We start from the raw sequence: 18692 nt of genomic DNA, 5'->3' as shown, positions 1-18692 counted from the left end.
AGTCCAGCCCACATATAACAGCCCCACTTAAAACGAACTTTCGTTTAAAATTAACAATATCCGCTTGACCGTGAAAATATACATTGGTTCAATGGCACAAAATCACACTTACAACGAACGTCTCCGAGCGCCGCTGATCGGTTGCAGCGAACAGAGTCTGCTGTCTGCCGACTTCCTGGGAAACCACTTTCGACCACCAATCAGTCATCAACGAGGTGGCCATACATTCTTATTGTTAAACGCCGACCCTGCCTACGCGACCCTCTAGTTGCCGCTCTCCCCGACCCATGGAAGAAGGAAAGCTGTTTTGCTTCGTCCATGCCCCAACTGCTTTTTGTTACGTGCCCCTCCGTCTTTTGTCCCCCCTCCGCTACTCTGAGCACCCCGCATCACTAGACGAGGCCTGTGTTTTCACACTGCCACCGATCTTTCGAAGACCGGTCGCCATCTACCCTGTTTTTGATCGCTGGTACTGTCGTTAGCGTCGCCGACTTGGAGTGACCAGACTATTTGCCAACATTGTCGGCCACCGACTGTATCCGATAGTCTGCGTCTAATGCACGTGCGTACGCTACCCCACCGACTCTGATAATTCGCGATTCGTTTCGCGTTTAGAACTTGTTCTCGCTCACTTGACCCTCGGCTCAGCAGCCTTCCGTGCGAGTGCAGAAGCACGAATACGGCTTATAATTTGCGCGGAACGAATCGCGAAAGATCGAAGTTCGTGGAACCATGCAAACCCGTCAGCGCAACACGATTTTTTTGACCACGGCCGCTCATTTTTCGAACACCGCCGCATGCACCGATCCAGGCGGGCGTGCTTTGACTTTTGCGTGCGTAGGCACTCCTCCCAAGTCTCTTACGGGCGAGTTTTGTAGACCTTTCAAGCAAGCTACGCAACCTGCCTCCTTCCCGCGTGTTTTGGTTTTTAAGGTCGCCCTCCTGCCACATCCTCCCGTCTCTTTATTGCAACTTCTTGCCCTTCTCTCGCAAATCTGCTCTCTTCTCTTGATCACAAACCCTTCGCCCATGGAGGAAGGAAATGACTTCACCTGTTTCAACCGCTTTACGACGCCCGCCACACTGGCTCGAATTAGTTTCGTTTTCTGACTGGAAACGGGCCCAGAGCTGTTCCACGCGTTCTGGAATGTGTGTCGCGTGTGCACGTCTTGCTCGCTTTTGGTGTGCGTGTGTAGTCATGATGGCCGACGGGAGGACTAGCATACTTTTTCCTGCCGCTCAACAAAACATCGAAAGTGTGACCGCTTGGCTTGAGCGCAATCCGCGTGTTAGGTGCCGCGTTGCGGAGCGCTTGCTCATAGCTGTTGACCACCTAGCAGCCAACTCGCTGCTTTGGGCGTCCCGGTATTCAGCTGTGGAGATGGTGAATATTTCGTGGGTGGCCGTGACAGCTACATGCGCACCAACTGTTTTCGCGAGGCCGACTTCGTCGACGTCGGGCCCGATGCCGAGCCTGAAGCTTCCGAACAGAACCACTGCGGTGACGATTTGTGGCAGCGCATTGTGAACTCCGACCTGAGAGAGCGGGTGGGACATCTGTTGCGATGGTTTGATTACGGCCGATGATGATGCCGACACTGCAGATCTGTGCACGGATTGGGGCATTGTAAATGAAGCACGTGGTGAGAGCGATTTGAAGGACTGGGATTGCGAGAACAACAAAACTTTAAAGCCCGCGCCTCATGCAGCTTTTGCCACGTGTCTCGGCGAACAAGCACCCTGCCACTTTATATGAACTCAAGACCGCCTTTATCGCTTCTGCTCTTCGAAACACGTGCATCACGGACTTTTTGGGGCAAGAAAAGTTTGTGTTTTCACTCCCAACTTTTTTATTTACTACGAACTTCCGGATACACTGAACGGATGCCGCGTCTCGCTCAAGTTCATTATAAGCAGGCTCGACTGTAATCCAACAGCACAACTTAGACGTTTGCTACAAGAAAGGAAAGCTAAACGCTAATGCAGACGCATTGAGCTGTGCGTTTTAGTTAGTACCTTCTCCACCCTTCGATCTTTTGCTGGCGAGTCGAGGCAAAATTTTGTCCTCATCACGGCCTTAGCTGAGCGCTCTCGTCCAGAGTGATCTCAAGGGGCCAACTTTATGTTGTATTCTATTTCATTACGTTGTTGTACGTGTAAAAATTTGCATTCTCAATTTACGAGTCGTGTGTCCCACATGTGCCTCTTGATGTAGAGGGAACGAAATTCCGATAGACACGCAGCTAGGTATATGTTGTACTATATTTTGTCTGGAGTTCTGTCGGGTAACCGAGGCCACTTGCTTGTGTCGTGTGTTGTCGAACCGTTCTTGACAAGTTGCAGAACCATGACAAGTGCCGAGACCAAAAAACGTCAGAAGAGAGGAGCAAAGCTAGTTGACAAGTTATGGCGACAAGCCTGTGGAGCTGGGATCCGTCCTCAAGATTGGGATGCGTTCACGAAACTGAGTCTGGAGCTACATCCTCCCCATAGTCCTGGAGGCAAACCTGGAAGGTCCTGGTAAACGAGCGCGGCCCACATCTGAGCCACGTGGAAGCAGCTTGTCTTTTCGGCGCATTGTCTGGCGGCGGGGTGCTATTAAGCCTGGGAGTCAACACCGAACATTATTGCCTCTGCAAAGGCAATCTGTGTCAAGGCCAGCGAGCAAGCCCACCTGATGTCATCATTTCAACGATGCCATGCAAGCGGCACCATCCAGTCTTGCGAGTCTTACGCAATGCGTGGCAACATCACTCGTCCTTGAGTGCAACCCAGCACAGCGGCTCCGGAATGGAGAATCATGACCCAATCCAATGGCAGTTACTGACTGGAAAATCTGACATGATGGCCAGCGGCGCTTCCGATTGGATGATGGTGACGTAAAGGTCCACCCGGTGCCTATAAAGAAAGCCCAAGCGGCGCATTGCCAGCTGCTGGCCTATGCATCAGAGAGCAGCCGACGTGCGCATCAGAGAGAAGATATCTCGGCTCCTCGAGTCTAAGCTGTAAGGCACAGTGCCGAATTTGTAAAGCCTCTATTTCTATGCTGTACATAAACCTTGCCTTAACTCACCATTGTCTTGCCCGCTTGTCTATCAGCTCTGTTCAGAAGCAGTCGAGAGCTGAGAAACACATGCTACCAAACAGCCAGTGACCTTGGCAGCGGCGAGTTTCGAAGCAGTGGTGCCTTTGGGACCGTGTTGGCGTTGCGCCTCGTAACAGCGTGTCAGCAATATCAACCATGCCCTAAAAATGGAAATTCACAGCTGCTACTTGAGCGATCACAGCCTTGATGAAACAAACATTTCGAAGAAACCGAGAGGACAATGTTTTAGCCGCATTTTCTGGGCTTGATGGTTGTCACACCTTCCAGGGTGCTGCGGCACAGCACGGCGCTGATACAGTAAACGAGTTTGGTGCAACTGGAGTGGTTCGGGGCAGGATGATGCAGGCAAACGAGTTTGGCGAACAATGGCGCAGGTGTTCCACCCCTGTGAACTGCTGCGGCCGCTGTTGATAAACAATAGCTGTTTTGCTCGAGCAAGCTAGCGAACGAGAATGGTTGGTTCTTGTCACAAATGAACGTCTTAGAAGCAGCTTGTTACTAGCAACAGGCTTTTTCAGTGGCCAATCTCCACTCGCTGCAGCTGTGATGTATGCATTAATGCGGCTTGATAAGCCAAAAGGGTGTGCTATCCTTATACTTTTGTTGATATGTGCACTAAGCAAGCTCTGCAGAAGAATGCATGGGCACTTCAGAGACCTTATTTACTGCAGTGAAAGCGACGATATGAATTTGTAGTAAGCACGCATGTATCATCTTGAATTCATATGAACCAAAACTAGTTAAAGCTGATCATGAAGATGAACAATAACATCATTGGAGTCAACTGCTCCTTGCTGAAAGAGTTCATGATGTTCTTTTGAACTTTTCTGCCTTCGTTGTCTCCCCAAAAAGCCGCCGCGGAAAATAATAAAACTGTGCTGCGGTTTTCTCATTCATGCTGCTGAATGGGAGCAAAAGTGGAAGAACTCGCAAAAAATTCACTCGCTTCACCGCCTATGCGGCCGGAAAACTGCACCGCGAAGTTAACACGAAAAAAAAAAATGGTCCTGAAGCAAGCGAAGTTGAAAACTAAAATGCCAGAGCGACCGGATAACCACATTCGCGTGCGCCAAGAACGTTCACATTCGTTCCTCCCCTCATGCATGCCATCGCCGCCTTCGCTATATTTAGAATTCTTTCCATTTCAAGTTTCCATTTCGTACCAAATTCTACTTATTCATGCAAAGTACAGAAAATAAACAACTTGCACCTTTCGAAACCTTGTTTTCAGAGATATGCCAGCAGAAAGGACACGAGAAGACGCACCGGCAGCAGCAGATTCAGACGGCTGTGCAAAAGCGCGAAACATTGGAACATGCAGACTTGCTGAACCTTAAATGTCATATCTGCTGTGCTGTTTTCTTTTTCACTTTAATGTATGCATCAGTTCAAATCGTCCAACCTAATCTTAGTTTGGTTGCATGATATTGGTAGATGCATGGTGCATTTATCTATAGACCTTTGGAACACGCACACAGGCGTCTAAGGAAAATAACGAAGAGTCAGCTCTGCTTGGTCTGTGGGCTGCGAGTTGACTGGTCAGAGCTGCTGCTGCCACACTAAATATATATACGTTGAAAGTAGTTTCCAGCACAACTGCCATGCCATTCATGTAACAATAAATGTTGTTATGAGTGCTAGACTCCTGTGCACATCAATTTTCAAACAGCAGCAGCCGTTTTTTATCAACATGACAACGTTTTCAATATGCCATAAAACTGCAATCAAGGTCAGTTTGAAGGCCATAAGCAGGCTCTTCGATGTCCAACTTCCTGCCAACATTTCAGGACCAAAACTGTATTATTGAGCCCCACCTCTCCCTCATCTATCATATCCATATTGGAACCATGCGATTCCTAGACAAAATATATTTACGACTGTAGCGGAAGCTGAAAGGCAACATTGCCGCAATAAGAGTGTGGTGAGGTGAAGCATATTAAAAATTTGAAGGGGCCACTTCCAATCGGACGTTGACTGCATTTAATTTTAGAAAATTCGACCGTAAAGCATTCTAAAAGGCAGGCACAATATGAGAGTGTAATTAGGTAGTGGTCACTTTTATTTTGATGTTGACTGTACAAGTCTTTGGGAAGTTCAAACAGAAAAACTCCAGTGTGAATAGAATAGAAAAGCAAATACTATTGAAGAAATTTGAAATTTTGAATATTCGTACATCCCTAGTTATTTTAATATTGAAACATGCTCGTCTTGCTTTTTCCTAAGCTACGCTCAGTTTGCTGGCTCTTCTCTCCTCCTGGCCATGTGAAGAAGAACACGAGTGCATGCACCCGCTAACATACGAACAGCTTCTTATGATGTCACAATCGTACTCTACTAGGCGACGGCATGGCCAATGCTGGCAATACCAGGAAGGCCCGGAAAGCACGAGCTTTTTTTTTTTTTTATATGTGAAGCATCTTAAGAGTGGGGTTCAATTCAGTGTGCGGAGTGACCATCCTTACCGCCCATGTGCATTCCCTTTCCCTCTCTTCATCTCCTACGCTCCCCCTCTCTCCCCTCGCATCACCAACAAAGAAAGCTCCTGCTAATCAGTTTTTCTTTATCGAAAAAAAAAAAAAAAGGCTGCTCCAATGCACAACTATTCACTGGCGAACTCGTATAGTATAAAGACACTAGATTTTGGTCTCCAAGGTGGCGCTGGTGGGAGATTTCTCCTGTGCGTTGTTGAACAATAAAACTCGCAGCGTGCGCGTTAACAAAATGTGGACTGCGGGTCTCCGTCTAGGCTTGTGCGAATATTTGAATGTTTCGAATATTCCAACGAATAGTACAGTACTAAAATTTCATTATATTTTGCTTTGAATCGAATAAATATCTGAAAATTTCTACGTATCCGCTATGAACGAGCAAGTGTATATTAATCGGCATGTGACCCACTGTAAATGTGACCCACTGTAAAGGTCATTAGGGGACGAAACTCCCCATAGGTCCCATGTATTCGTTCTCGGCAGCGCCGCTTTTACTACTGGCAGTTGCCGGCATCCTATTAGAAATAAATCACGAACAGAAAATTTTTTTCTTGACGTCCCTGGTGACGTCCCAAAATAGGGAGAAAGGACTGAAATGAGAGAAAGAGGGAAGCCCTCCTTTCCCACTTCGCATTCAAGCAAGATGCGCTCGGGTCTTCTTTTAAGTCCGCTGAGCGCTAGGGCGATGCGGCCATTCGTAAAATTTTGTTAATCCTTTTTTTAAAAATTTTTCTCGTGTTTTCTGAAGAGGCTAATGTTAAGCTGACTGATTTTTCATAAGACGAAACTCGATCGGCACAAATAAAATGAACTTTTTAATGCACGTTTTCTATAAAAAACAGACAAACACTTAGTGTGAAAGTGTCAATCTATTAAAGCAGCTTCAACTTCCAACTGACATACGTAAATAATGAGCAAACGTTGAACCCATTATATTCCAACCAAGGCGAAAATCATCAACAATCGCAAATAGGACACGTCGTATTGACTCAATCACGTTTGTTATGATGGCACATATATTTTTCTTAAAGAACTTGAGTACCAAACGAGACTGAAGTTCAGAGGCACGAGGAGGCTTGAAGTGATCAAAGTTTTCCGCGAAAGAACATTTGCTCGAAACAGTGTTTCGGCAAGTTTTCTTGTCTTCGTCAAAGCAACAGCATTGCCTTGCAAAGAAATGTTCACTTGTCAAAACTTTAGCTTCATCGACATTCTCTGTAATAATTCTTTGTGGCATTTAGTCCATCAGGTGTATTTGAGAGACAGGATTAGAAGTAAAGAGTTGCAAATTTTCAAACCGTGGCTACAAGATATTCATGAGTAGGAAGCCGCGTACAATTACTTGACAATTATTGAACTACACTCCAAAAGTAAAAAAAGCTAAAACTATGTAGCCGAGCCAACTCGAATTCAAGCCGCATTTTCTTGACAGGAGCTTAGCGGCCGTCTTCACCAATTAGTCAAGCGACACTGCAGTTCTGTCAGTCAAGTTAGGCTTGCAGACAACTGGATTTACTCATATGCACTCATGAAAAATCAATACCTGCTCAAATAACGAGCCCGAATTCTTGTGCTCACTCGTTGCCTTTAAGAAACGGTGAAAAAAACCTTCGCAGAACTAGAAAACCCCGAATTGAGCCACTGCACTGCCGTGGAAAACATGTGTTGCCCAATTAAGCCATCTTTGACGAATGCATGGATGACATGTTCATCGTAGCTCACTCTCACTGTGGCTTCCGCTCTCTGCCCGCCACAACTAGCCATCTATTTTTCCTGTATTTGACACGCCAATTGAGCGAGATAACTGAGCGTGATCCAACTTTTAATATTGCTGAGCGAAGGGCGAGAAGGAGCAGTGGCAAGTGCTACGAACGCAAGTTAGTCACTTCCCGCACTTTGCCCGTTTTAAAATCCACAAAATAAGGAAAGACATATATACAAAAGAGAAGTTCATTAAAGGGGTATTGACTTTTTTATTTGTAAAAACTAGTGAAAGCCAATAAGTGTGAACATTCACATCAACTACCCTCCATTCAAATAGATCTTAAGATGCTCAGCAACCGCTACGAGCGTGCATTTTTTCTTGAAACTGAAACCAGCACAGAGTTTCTGAGGCCTGCTTTCGCTGCCGTGAAGCAGTGCCAAGCTGTGAAAGCACCTACCCAGGAGAACCCCGCACTGCCGCGAAGCCACACTTCAAGGTTAAGTAAACATAATCCCCTTCCATTGATTATTCATTTTTCAAGTTTAAAAGCCTGTTGTACCGGTTTACTTGCTCTAAAATTAGTAAACTTCAAGACATATGGTAAATTCCAAAACTTGACATATTTTGAAGGTTACCACTAGCACTCTACCAAAAGTCAAATCTTCTTTCACAGTTTTTACTTCCCTTGAACAACAACAAAAAAAGGCATTTGCACAGGTCTTATTTAAAAAAGAAAAATATTGTGCAAGTTATTTGGGTTATAATGTGACATATATACTATTCGCACAAGCCTATCCATGTCTAATCGGAGTCTTCCGTCTCTCATTGCCCATTAGCAGCGATTGGCATGTTCCAGTAGTAAACAACAGTGCATCGCTGCGTGCTTGGAGCGTCCCCAGGTGTTTTTACTGCTCAACACCGCGATGAGCACCTGCGTCAATGTTGCTGCCAGTGTAAACGCTAGCGCCCATTGCTTCCCATCTTCACATGGTTCCCTTTTGCGGGAGATGGTATTATTTTGTTGTACGACACACCTGTGGGGCCTAGTGCTGCTGCCATTCAGCATTTTGGATTCCAAACATTCTCAGCTTGTACATTTTTACTCAAAGTGTTAAAGAGATAATGGAGATGGTTCAGAGGGCCCTTTGTGAGAGTAAATGAGCGAATCAATGAACAACAAAAAAGAGAAGCAAATGTGAAAGGTGCAGCAACCCCAGATGTACAGCTCACAGTTCAAAGTGAAATTTGCTCACACTTACTTGCTCGGAGACAGAAAGGAGAAACTGTAAGGCTTGAATAAAAACGAGAAGCCCAAAAGCGGATCGGCTCCCTTAGGCTCTGCCGCATTCTCGCATTCTGCAAAGAAATTATGACAAAGCCACGGTGAAAAACTCACAACCTTTACTCTTAATACACAAATAAGTTACATGTGTAGAGGGATATTGTCGGTATGTCATGGGTTCGTGAAACAAAGAACCTGAAAGAAACACCCAAAAATTATGCTCGATAAAACCAAGAACCTATAGTTCTGAAGCGGGTTCTGCTACAATAGAGCAAGAAACCACCAAATCTGCTGTTTTTTTTTTTGTGAAGCGTGGCATATGTTTTTTGTATTATACCAAAGATATGAGAAGTTGGTTCAACAGAAACGAAGTCTGCTTTAAAGAAATTATAAGGGTATTCTAAATAAAACCAGTGTAATACTTTAAAGGGGCACTGCAACACTTTTTGAGCATGGTAAGAAAGCGCTACCGATCGGCAGTAGAGGCTCCCGAAAACACGCGAGCCAAATATTGTAGTGCAGCACGTGGCATGGAATTCCCAACAAATGATCAAAGTCAGCTAAAAATTGCTTTCTCTTCTCCAGACAAATCGCAGAATAAGCCCAAAAGTCACTCGTAGTAAGCCCATCTATTAGCCATTGGCAGATTTGAACACGGCGCGCTCAGTCGTTATAGAGCTCGCCGTGGGAGGCCATCACTTGTCTATACATGCGCGTGCAATCACACTGAAAAAACTACATATTTGAAGATAAAAAAAAAGAAGAACCTGCTCAAGGTCTTGAGGCGCTCGTGACATTTTTTGTTTGCCCCTCCCATCCCTCCCTGCTTAGCTTCCAGAGCTTCGAGACGAGAGAAGAGAGAATGCGATTGAAGCGTGTGGCAAATCTTCAACCCCACTCATACTGGACGGATTCTTAAAATTTTTGCAGTGTTGAATTTGTGAGGCGATGAGCTCCTCCAGTGAATTAATTCCATGGTTACTCAAAAAAGTGATTCAGGGACCCTTTAATTGCCACACTAGTATTAAACATCCATCCAGCCTCGATAAAAGTGACCAAAAGTTTCAAAGCGATCCTACAAGGTGAAAGACGAACAAGGCTATTACAGTCAACTTCCATATGTTAGCCCTGTACATCATTATCGAAAATTGGTTTAATTAAAATGCAGCAAAAACGTTCAAGCATTTCCAGTTAACCTGGTATGTGTCTAATTCTAACATGTGCAATAATTGAACCTAGCAGTAAGATGAAAAGAATGGTTTATTTTGGCTTAATGTCTTTTCTCACACACAAACTGTACGAAAAAACTGAAAAAAATGTACTTAAAAAGTTAGGGGTGCACGTTATATGCAAAAAAATGCGGTATATGTCTCATTATAATCTTCAGATATTACCTTGCCACTGTAGTTAAAACCATGCTATATTTTGTACAGTCCAGTGCATTCTTGATATAGCTGCTGTACACATCAACTTCGGAAGCGCATCACTTATCGTTTGTTTCTTTGAATGGCTTGAAATCCAGAGTGCACGTTCACACAGGTCTTCTGAGTAGACAGCTAGCGTTATTGTGCTGCACATTAGTGCAGGGGATCACTTTGCTGGAGACACTACCATGTTTGAGGACCATTCAACAAGCTACATTAGGGGATCACTTTGCTGGAGACACTACCATGTTTGAGGACCATTCAACAAGCTACATTCTAGAACCAATGTCAAGAGTCCTTTTTTCGAAGCTCGAGATGAATACAACCAAGAAAACAAACTGTGCGTGCGTTTCAGGCCAAAGATTTTATTCTTCTTACGCAAGGATTCAAGCTGACGGATTGCAGAATTGTATTTAACTACATGCTAACAATGACTAAATCTCACACAATCATCATCTTCAGATACAGCTGAACCCCTTTATAAGAGACACTGATATAGGAGACAAATGGCTATAAGGGACACCAGTATGCCTACAGTAAAATATGGGGGACAGGAAAATGCATACAAGTTCCCCTGCTCACAAGAGACATCTCGTATATAGGACAAGAATTGCTGCCCGGAGCATGCCCCTTACAGAAAGGTTCAACTGTACTACTTTGCCACTACAGTTAATCTACTGTAACAAGACCAACCTATTGCCAATCAGCAATATTTTTTAATGGCGAATAAGTGCGAAGCCTGTGTAAAGTTGCATGCTAGCTTACCTGATGAATCGGCAAAGCTTGCCTCATCCTCGGCACTATCATCCTTTTTCAATCTGCAATGCAACACGAGAGCAACAATGAAGGGCCCTTCAAGTGTCATCTTAGACTGAACGAAAACCTAGTTTCACATGGTTACAAATATGATATCAAAGTTACAAGTAGAATCTGAAACATAATTAGTACAAGTGCAACCGTTAACACTAATCAAATTAAAGGTCAAAATGAAGATTGATGGCACACTGCCTGGTTCTACGACAGAAAACCTACGCGCATTCTTACTGAACTCGTGAAGGTCCGCCTGCCACTTAATGCGGTAAGTCAAATTGCACACCTATTCTCTCAAGAACATGCTTGTACCAGGTTAGGCCACTTTGAGGGTCGTCCGAAAGGCTAGACATATAAATCCATTTTACTAACACTTGTACCAGCAGTAACAGCAAACATCATGACAAAAGAACCCCAAGTACCGATAAAATTACAATTTAGTACTATTGCATTTACTTGCATAATCCTCGCACTCGCATAATTCTCGTCCCCTCCCCCCCATTACCCCACAAAAGTATGATTTCATTTTTTCCGTGAGTAATTATCGCACCAATAGCCACTGATGACGATGGCGCACACCATCTGGTGCGTATTATTATTGCACGGAGATTCAATCCAATCTAAGCCAAGCCAAAGTGGTGGTAAGCGCGCATAGCAGCAAATTTTGTATGTCGTGTCCATAATGTTGTTACGCTATGATACAGTGGCTAGAATAGGAAAGTGTTGAATAGGGAAGTGCGTTACAAAGGACGAAGCTTCGTCAGGCTTTACAGCCTTTTGCTTTTGCTTCGTTTTTTTCTATGTACAGGAAAAAAATCAATCAGTGCATGAGGCAGATTTTTCGCCTACTCCCTTTTCTGCTCACCCGGTTGCATTTTTACACAAAAGGGCTCAATAAAGAACAAGCATCCTCCCAGGAAAGAGGAAGTACCTGAAGCTTAGGCGCCTCACCAAGGCTTGCAGCCCAAGAGTTCTGTAGTGCGCTTGTGAACTAAAAACTTTTTTTCTTGTGAATAAAAAAAGATGCGCGGCCAATTTATTAATTGGTTACGCATCTTTTTTTATCTACAAGAAAAAAAAAATGCATTGTTGTAAACAGATAGGGAGTAACTACACGAAAATGTGTTGTACGATCAGTGTGCAAAAAATAAAATGTTTTCCACTCCCGATTCTTGTCAGAGTTCGATTGTGCGTTAGCAGAAGCAGCTATAGCGAGCCGTGCATGTTACGAATGATGCGGCTTTATTTGCAGATTAGTGTTTGGGGAAATGATGGTTCGCTGCGAAAGGTGTTGCAAGCAATAGCTCACAACCGAGTTCATCGTTCCACTTTTTGGTGACATTGATAAAGTGTTTCAGTGCCGCAGCGTGCTCAATTTTCGCACCCTGTCGATATTTCATTTCAGTTGCGCCATCCTACCATCCAAATGCAGCCATCCAGATGTAGATTATAGTGTAGCCATCTTGCAATTCCAGATGCTAGCATAATTGCTCGGTCGCAATTTGAGGCTGTGCACGAGGAACAAAATATATTTTAAATGTTTCATAGTGCCCGCAGGCATGGTTGATTCCAGTCTCTGCACAGCACATTGCCGCCTTGGGTGACATGCAAACGCGTGCCAGCACCACCTGGCGGTTTCTTCCCAAGGTGCTACACACTAGCTGGTGCGTTCATCACACTTCCCTATTCTAGCCACTGTAGCTATGGGGCGATACGGAAGCTACACGGCTGCTTTCAAGTTGAAAGTGATTGATCATCCACTAAACAACGGCAACAAGGCCACCGGTAGGCCCATCGGAGTCGATGAGTTTTGTGTACGCTACTGGCGACAGCAGCTGAAAGCCACCAAGACGCGTTGGGCCTTTCGTGTGCCTAAGACTGGGATGGATGGTAAACTTTATTTTGCCAGAAGGCAACTGTGGATGATTATGTGTTAAATGGCCATCAACATAATAATGACATCATACGCTAACCTTTTGCGGGCTACTGTTGAGTGGCGAACGCTAACTCTACGCCAGCAACGCCCACAAGCTTTGCGTACGGTATTCTAATTCTTGACTATTTGCTTGTGCCTTTTGTGCCTCAAATAAATCTTGCCTTGTGTTGAATCTGTCGTTTTAATGTTAAGGTAAGTTTTAATTAGTACTTCTCAAAGCTTGCAGTTGCTGGTGCGAGAACACCGATTTGCAGCCACTTTGTTTCCTTGCTTTTTTTCCTCCTGTACTTTTTCATGAAAAGTTTCCCCCGCACAGTTCTCGCACCCCTCAACTTTACATCAGTTTTCCGCCAAAAAAAGTGCAAGTAATATGCAAGTAAATACAGTAGTGGTCGTGAGCGCTTGTATGCGCTAGTGTAGTGTCCTATCTAATCAGTGGCGCCACCTGCGGCACCGTTACGGCAGCTCAACTACAGGCCCAAGCGAGGGCCGGGATACACTCAATCTCGCTAACACTTGCAGCGTGGATCACATGTTTTCATTAGAGCGGTGTAAATAGCAAAGTTTTGGTTGTTAAGACAATCTGAATATATTGAATTGTGAGTGCAAATAAAATCGAATATTTTTCTAATACAGTCGAACCCCGCTACAATGAAACTGACGGGGCGTGGAAAAAATTTTGTTTAGGTGAAAATTTCGGTATAATGAAATCGAAAAAATATAGCTGATCTGAGCTAGCAATACAAAGGAACGTTTATTCTCAAAATTAAAAACATCCACTACTTCCTATTCTTTCTCGGCAGCGTCACGACGTCATTCTCACTTATGCATAGCGAGGCCTAGGTGAAAAGTGCACTGAAACAATGCCTAAAACCGCCTTGCTGAACGAACCATACAGTTGCATTAACATGTTAACACCAGCAACTGTACGCCATCAAAAGTATCCGATAACGCCGACATGGAAGCAGGGTATAGTGGAGCGGCGACTTTTGCATCATTCTATGCCATTCTTCTTACCCATCACTCGCGGTTAGCCGGTTTTGTTGATAATGCGGACGAACAGCCGCTCTGATTAGTTACAACACTGGCCAAGCACGAACATAATGATTAGCATCGGGATCGGAAAAGGCAGCGTTCCATAGTTGCACTGAGCAGCTGCGTAAAGGAAACCATCAACTTTTGAGCGACTGAGCTTCAGTTTCGGATCGTCTCCGGCTAAAAAGCAAGCCAGTGGCAAAACCAGGGCCAGGGCAGTCTCATTGCCATCGCTATTGGGGAATGGCGGCGCCTATACTTGCTGTATTGCGGCAGTACAGCGGCGGTTTCTAGTGGTGCCAACGCGCGTTTTACACTTCATTGATGCATTTTCAGGCTCTGAAAATGCATCGAAATGTTAACGATTCTGCTTACTGCATAGCAATAAGTATCTGAGCCTGGAATCGCATCGCAAAATTTCGTTGAAGCGGAAAGATCGAAGAAAACGTGTTCGTTGTGGCAATAATATTTATGCATCGACTACTATAGACTGTTGATGAGGAATCGTGAATTTTTCGTTGTAGCGCAAATTTCGTTGAAGCGGCAATCGTTGTAGTGGAGTGCGACTGTATTTCTAAAATATTTTTCAAGTAATTCGAAGCTAAGCTGCAGAAAAAAAGTTGGAGAGTGCTGCTAAGCTTTATCTGATGGGACAGCAACATGAAAGTGTTTCTTTTCCCTAGCTTAATGAGGCACTGGCGGAATAGCATTTTATAGCTGTCTTATCGAAATTGGGAAAATGCAGAGGCCGAATCGCACTATGCATACAATTTTGTGCAATATAGGTGTTACCGACAGCATTTTACATGTGAAAGGCACAGATATTGTTCTTTGAGCCTCTCCTCTTCTTTCAACTTCCGTTGAAGCCGGACAGATATGGCAGACAAGGGTGTGCTCCCTTCCAGTCTGGAGTTCCAAATCTACCTCGTAGACGTCAATACAGTAGACTCTGATTTCAAACTTGAAGGGACCTCTGAAATTAGTTTGAATTATCAGAAGTTCTCAGACCGATCACTCTGGGTAAGGCGACACCTCACATTGTGATTAAGCATTGACTTTATCACATTTAAAACTTTAAAGCTCTTTAAAAGAGCTTTTAAACCTATACTGCACTCCATAAAGAGAAACCAGAGGTATAAGTAGCCATTTAGTGCTGATCAGACCTTTTGAAGAAATCGCGAATTGCCAACTGCTTCTATGATATAGGTATGTGCCTTTAGCACAAAGCTCTCTATACCAGTTGAGAAGCATCACGGTTTACCATGCGTGTGCTTTGTTTCAAACATTTGCTAACCAGCAAAGCCTTTTTCCTTGAAGGCCCAAGGTGCTTATTTTTCATTTGTAGACTAAGGATTATAAGAGCTTGCAGTTTTTAAACAGCAGTGCAAAAGCAGCAGATACTATCTATCTGGTATTGAACTGCAAAAAGTATGAATTAGCCGAATTATGGAGTTTGAATTTGGAGGCGTTTAAATACATTGAAAGAATGAAAAGCCAACCAAAAAATTAAAGTTTGTTTGAATTAACCAAAAGTTTGAATTACCAGAGTTTGAATTATCGCGAGTCTACTGTATACAAGAACATCTAAAATAATGAATGCTAAATATCATCGATGTCTGATTTGACAATCGGACGTTGACCGTCTTTGGGAATTTCGATCTTAGCAGAGCCTGAAAGGCAAATTTGTCGCAATGTAAGAGTGGGATGAGGAGTAGCATATTGAAAATCTCAAGGGGTCACTTTCAATCTGATGTTTACTGTACCGTATTTACTCGCATAATTCTCGCACTCGCATAATTCTCGCACCCCCCACATCGCCCAAGAAAAATACGAAAAAATTTTTCCACGAGTAATTATCGCACCCCCGAAAACTGCCGCAATAATGTCGTGTGCTCGATCCAGCCACTGATGATGATAGCGCGTGCCATTTGGCGCCATCTCTTAAGCATCAAGCGTACCATTGCACGGAGATTCAATCCAATCCAAGCCAAGCCGAAGTGGCCAGTGCGCGTTGCGGCGTGTTTTGTATGTAGTGTCGGTTATCTTGGCACGTTATGGGGCGATACTGAAGCCACCCGGCTGTTTCAAGTTGCAAGTGATAGATCATACGCTAAACAACGGCAACAGGGACGCCGGTAGGCCCTTCGGAGCTTACGACTTGTGTTCGCTACTGGTGACGGCAGCTGAAAGCCACCAAGCCGCGTTGGGCCTGCTGTGTGCCTAAAACTGGGATTGATGGTAAGCTTCATTTCTTCAGAAGGAAACTGCGGACGATTCTGTTAAATAGCCATCAGCCCAATACTGACGTCCTACGCTTACCTTTTGAGGGCTCCTGTTGAGCGCCGACCGCTACCGCTACGCCCGCAACGCCCACAAGCTTCGCGTATGGTATTCTAATTCTCGACTATTTGCTTCCAATTTTTATGTCTCAAATAAATCTTGCCTTGTGTTGAACCTCTGCTTTTATTGTTGAAGTAAGTTCTAATTAGTACTTTGTAAAGCTTGCTGTAAGTTGCTGGTGTGAGAATCCCGATTTGCGGCCACTTCGTTGTTGTTTTTTTTTTCGCTCTCTGCGTTTTCGTGGAAAGTTTTCCCCGCGTAATTCTCGCACCCCCTAAGTTTGCATCAGATTTCCGGCAAAAAAAGTGCGAGGATTATGCGAGTATTTGTCTGAGTGAAGTTCAAGTAAACCAAATAGTAAAAATTCCAGTGCGAATCGAATAGCAAACACTATCACTTATTGTTTGGACTTCAACATTTGCACAACATTCTGAAAACAAGACGGCATCACCTGCGTACATAGGTTGACAAAAATTTAAAGCTCACTAAAGCTCACTGATCAAACATACCTCACCCCTGGGGTTCACTCGGACACTCATCAATGTTTTTTTCAGCTTAAGACTGAGGCTCCCTAAAATACTACTCAATTGGACTCCCAACTCCCTAAAATATCATTCACTTTGACTCGCGCAGACTCAGATCGAGTCTGAGTGAGTTGAGTGAGTATCAGAGTCTGAGTAAGTTCACTCAGGAGTCCATTAGTGTAACCAAGGTTTCGATGCTTTTTAACACTAATATCTGACATAATAAGAGCTCTACTTTGCACTTTTGATTTCGTATTGTTAAGGGTTACAAGTGGTTGACACCCACCGAGGACATTTTTATTGAAACTAACATGATGTCTTTAACAGACTTTCTTTTGAAAGAGAATTGATGGGGGATCATGCCCTCTCCCTTCCTCCGTAACTCGCGCATCTGTTCAACTAATATAGACCTGGCATATGAACACTACTGCATTGATGTGCAAGTAGATATAATCAGTATAAATGTGAGCTGACATAAGGCTGACAATAATGCTGAAGTTGAGTAAACAGAACGTGAGGTTGGCAACTGTACCTCACTCTTAGGGCTCACACAGACTTTCACTCGTGAAAGCTTTCCTTAACAGGGCTCAGTCATACTTTGATTCACTAAAATTTTTCTCAACTGGACCTCGGACTCGCTCACTAAACTATTACTCATCCAAACTCGCTCAGACTTGTGGCTCTATCAGAGTCTGCGAGAGGCAGTTGACGAGTGAGCTTGCCGACCTATGCCTGCACAACTACCTACTGCAGCGAGAGTTCAGGCAAATCGACTGAGGCAGTGCCACATTTTATTGAGCGAAAAAACGAACATTTTTTTTGAAGCAATGAAGATCCACTCGAAATGCATATAATCCAACCTTAAATAACATTTTTACTTTTGAGCAAAAAATGTTCAGGAGCACCAGCCCTATTAGGAAAACATGGCCAAGCGAAGTTCGGCATGCATACTCCAGACATAATATTTTCCTGTCTTTTTCCTCTTTGTAATCCTACTGGACAGTGAAGCTCCCTTTGAACCGTTTCCTACCTCCATGCCAGGAATTGGACTGTCATCGATGCATTTCGCAGCGCAACTTTTGTAGCTGGAGCCAGCAACTATGGCTGTGCCTTCTAACAAACAACAATGAAATGAGGCAATCTGAAATGACAAGTTACCTTAAAAACTTTGATGATTAAAACCTTTTGTAACAAACACTACCAATCTCTGACAAGTGTAACATTAAAACAACATTAATTATCAGAAAACTCCACATAAAATGTCCACACATCCCCACAAAGTGAATAATGACGAGTGAGTGAACTCAGATCTCAAGGTCCATAATGTCTACCTTGAAGCACCAGACTAGAATAATGGATGGAGGCACAAACAGATGAACAGCATAGGTGATCATGCATTGCGCTGTCATATACTTGATTGATGAACACATAAAGTACCGTATTTACTCGATTCTACCGCGCCCTCGATTGTAATGCGCACCCGATTTCCACCACGAAAAAAAAAAAAAACGTAAGACATCGATTGCAACGCGCACCCATTTTTCTCGTTGGCCCGCACGATCACACCACTCGAAAAAACGACTCCTTTCGGGAGCGTCTTCCATTTAAATATGAGGTACGGGCGAAGCTTGTGCATTTCTGACGTGTAACAGAGCATTGCCGTCACTGTAGTTTTACCGTGGACCGATGTCAGCACGCGAACTTGCTTCGCCCCCTTCTTCTCGACGGTTGTGGTGCCAGGCATGTCGAAGTAAAGAGGCGTCTGATCGGCATTCACGATTTGCCCAAGCAGGTAGCCGTTGCTGCGCCGCAAGTTTAGGACGAACCTCTGAAAACTGTGAAGCTTTTCATCGTACTCCTCCGCAAAACGTTTCGCATATGCATGTTCCCCTTTGGAGGGAAAAGCCTTTCCTCTTCATAAAGTTAGTTAGCCAGCACCTTCTCGCTTTAAACTGGCTCCGCATTAGACCTTTTTCTAAGACTAATTGCATAGCCCGCACTTGGAGCAGTTCTGTCGTCACGGGCTGTGCCGCTCGCTGCT

The 18692-nt window shown here is 44.2% G+C and overlaps 1 protein-coding gene across 3 annotated transcripts in view; it reads right to left on the bottom strand.

Annotated features, from left to right (window-relative positions):
* The window catches only part of LOC119177741 (uncharacterized), a 73388-nt gene that overhangs the window by 35431 nt on the left and 19265 nt on the right, over positions 1–18692 (bottom strand). For all 3 annotated transcript variants that reach the window (XM_075888941.1, XM_075888939.1, XM_037428913.2), the window contains exons 4-5: positions 10772–10824; positions 8560–8656 (exon numbers count right to left, since the gene is read on the bottom strand). In XM_075888941.1, the coding sequence (XP_075745056.1) occupies positions 8560–8656; positions 10772–10824 (150 nt within the window). The remainder of the gene's footprint in view (positions 1–8559; positions 8657–10771; positions 10825–18692) is intronic.

This window comes from Rhipicephalus microplus, chromosome 1, assembly GCF_043290135.1.
Source record: "Rhipicephalus microplus isolate Deutch F79 chromosome 1, USDA_Rmic, whole genome shotgun sequence".
Classification (NCBI taxonomy): Eukaryota; Metazoa; Arthropoda; class Arachnida; order Ixodida; family Ixodidae; genus Rhipicephalus; species Rhipicephalus microplus.
The sequence above is the reverse complement of the archived record's forward strand: the minus strand, read 5'-3'. Positions and strand labels throughout refer to the sequence as shown.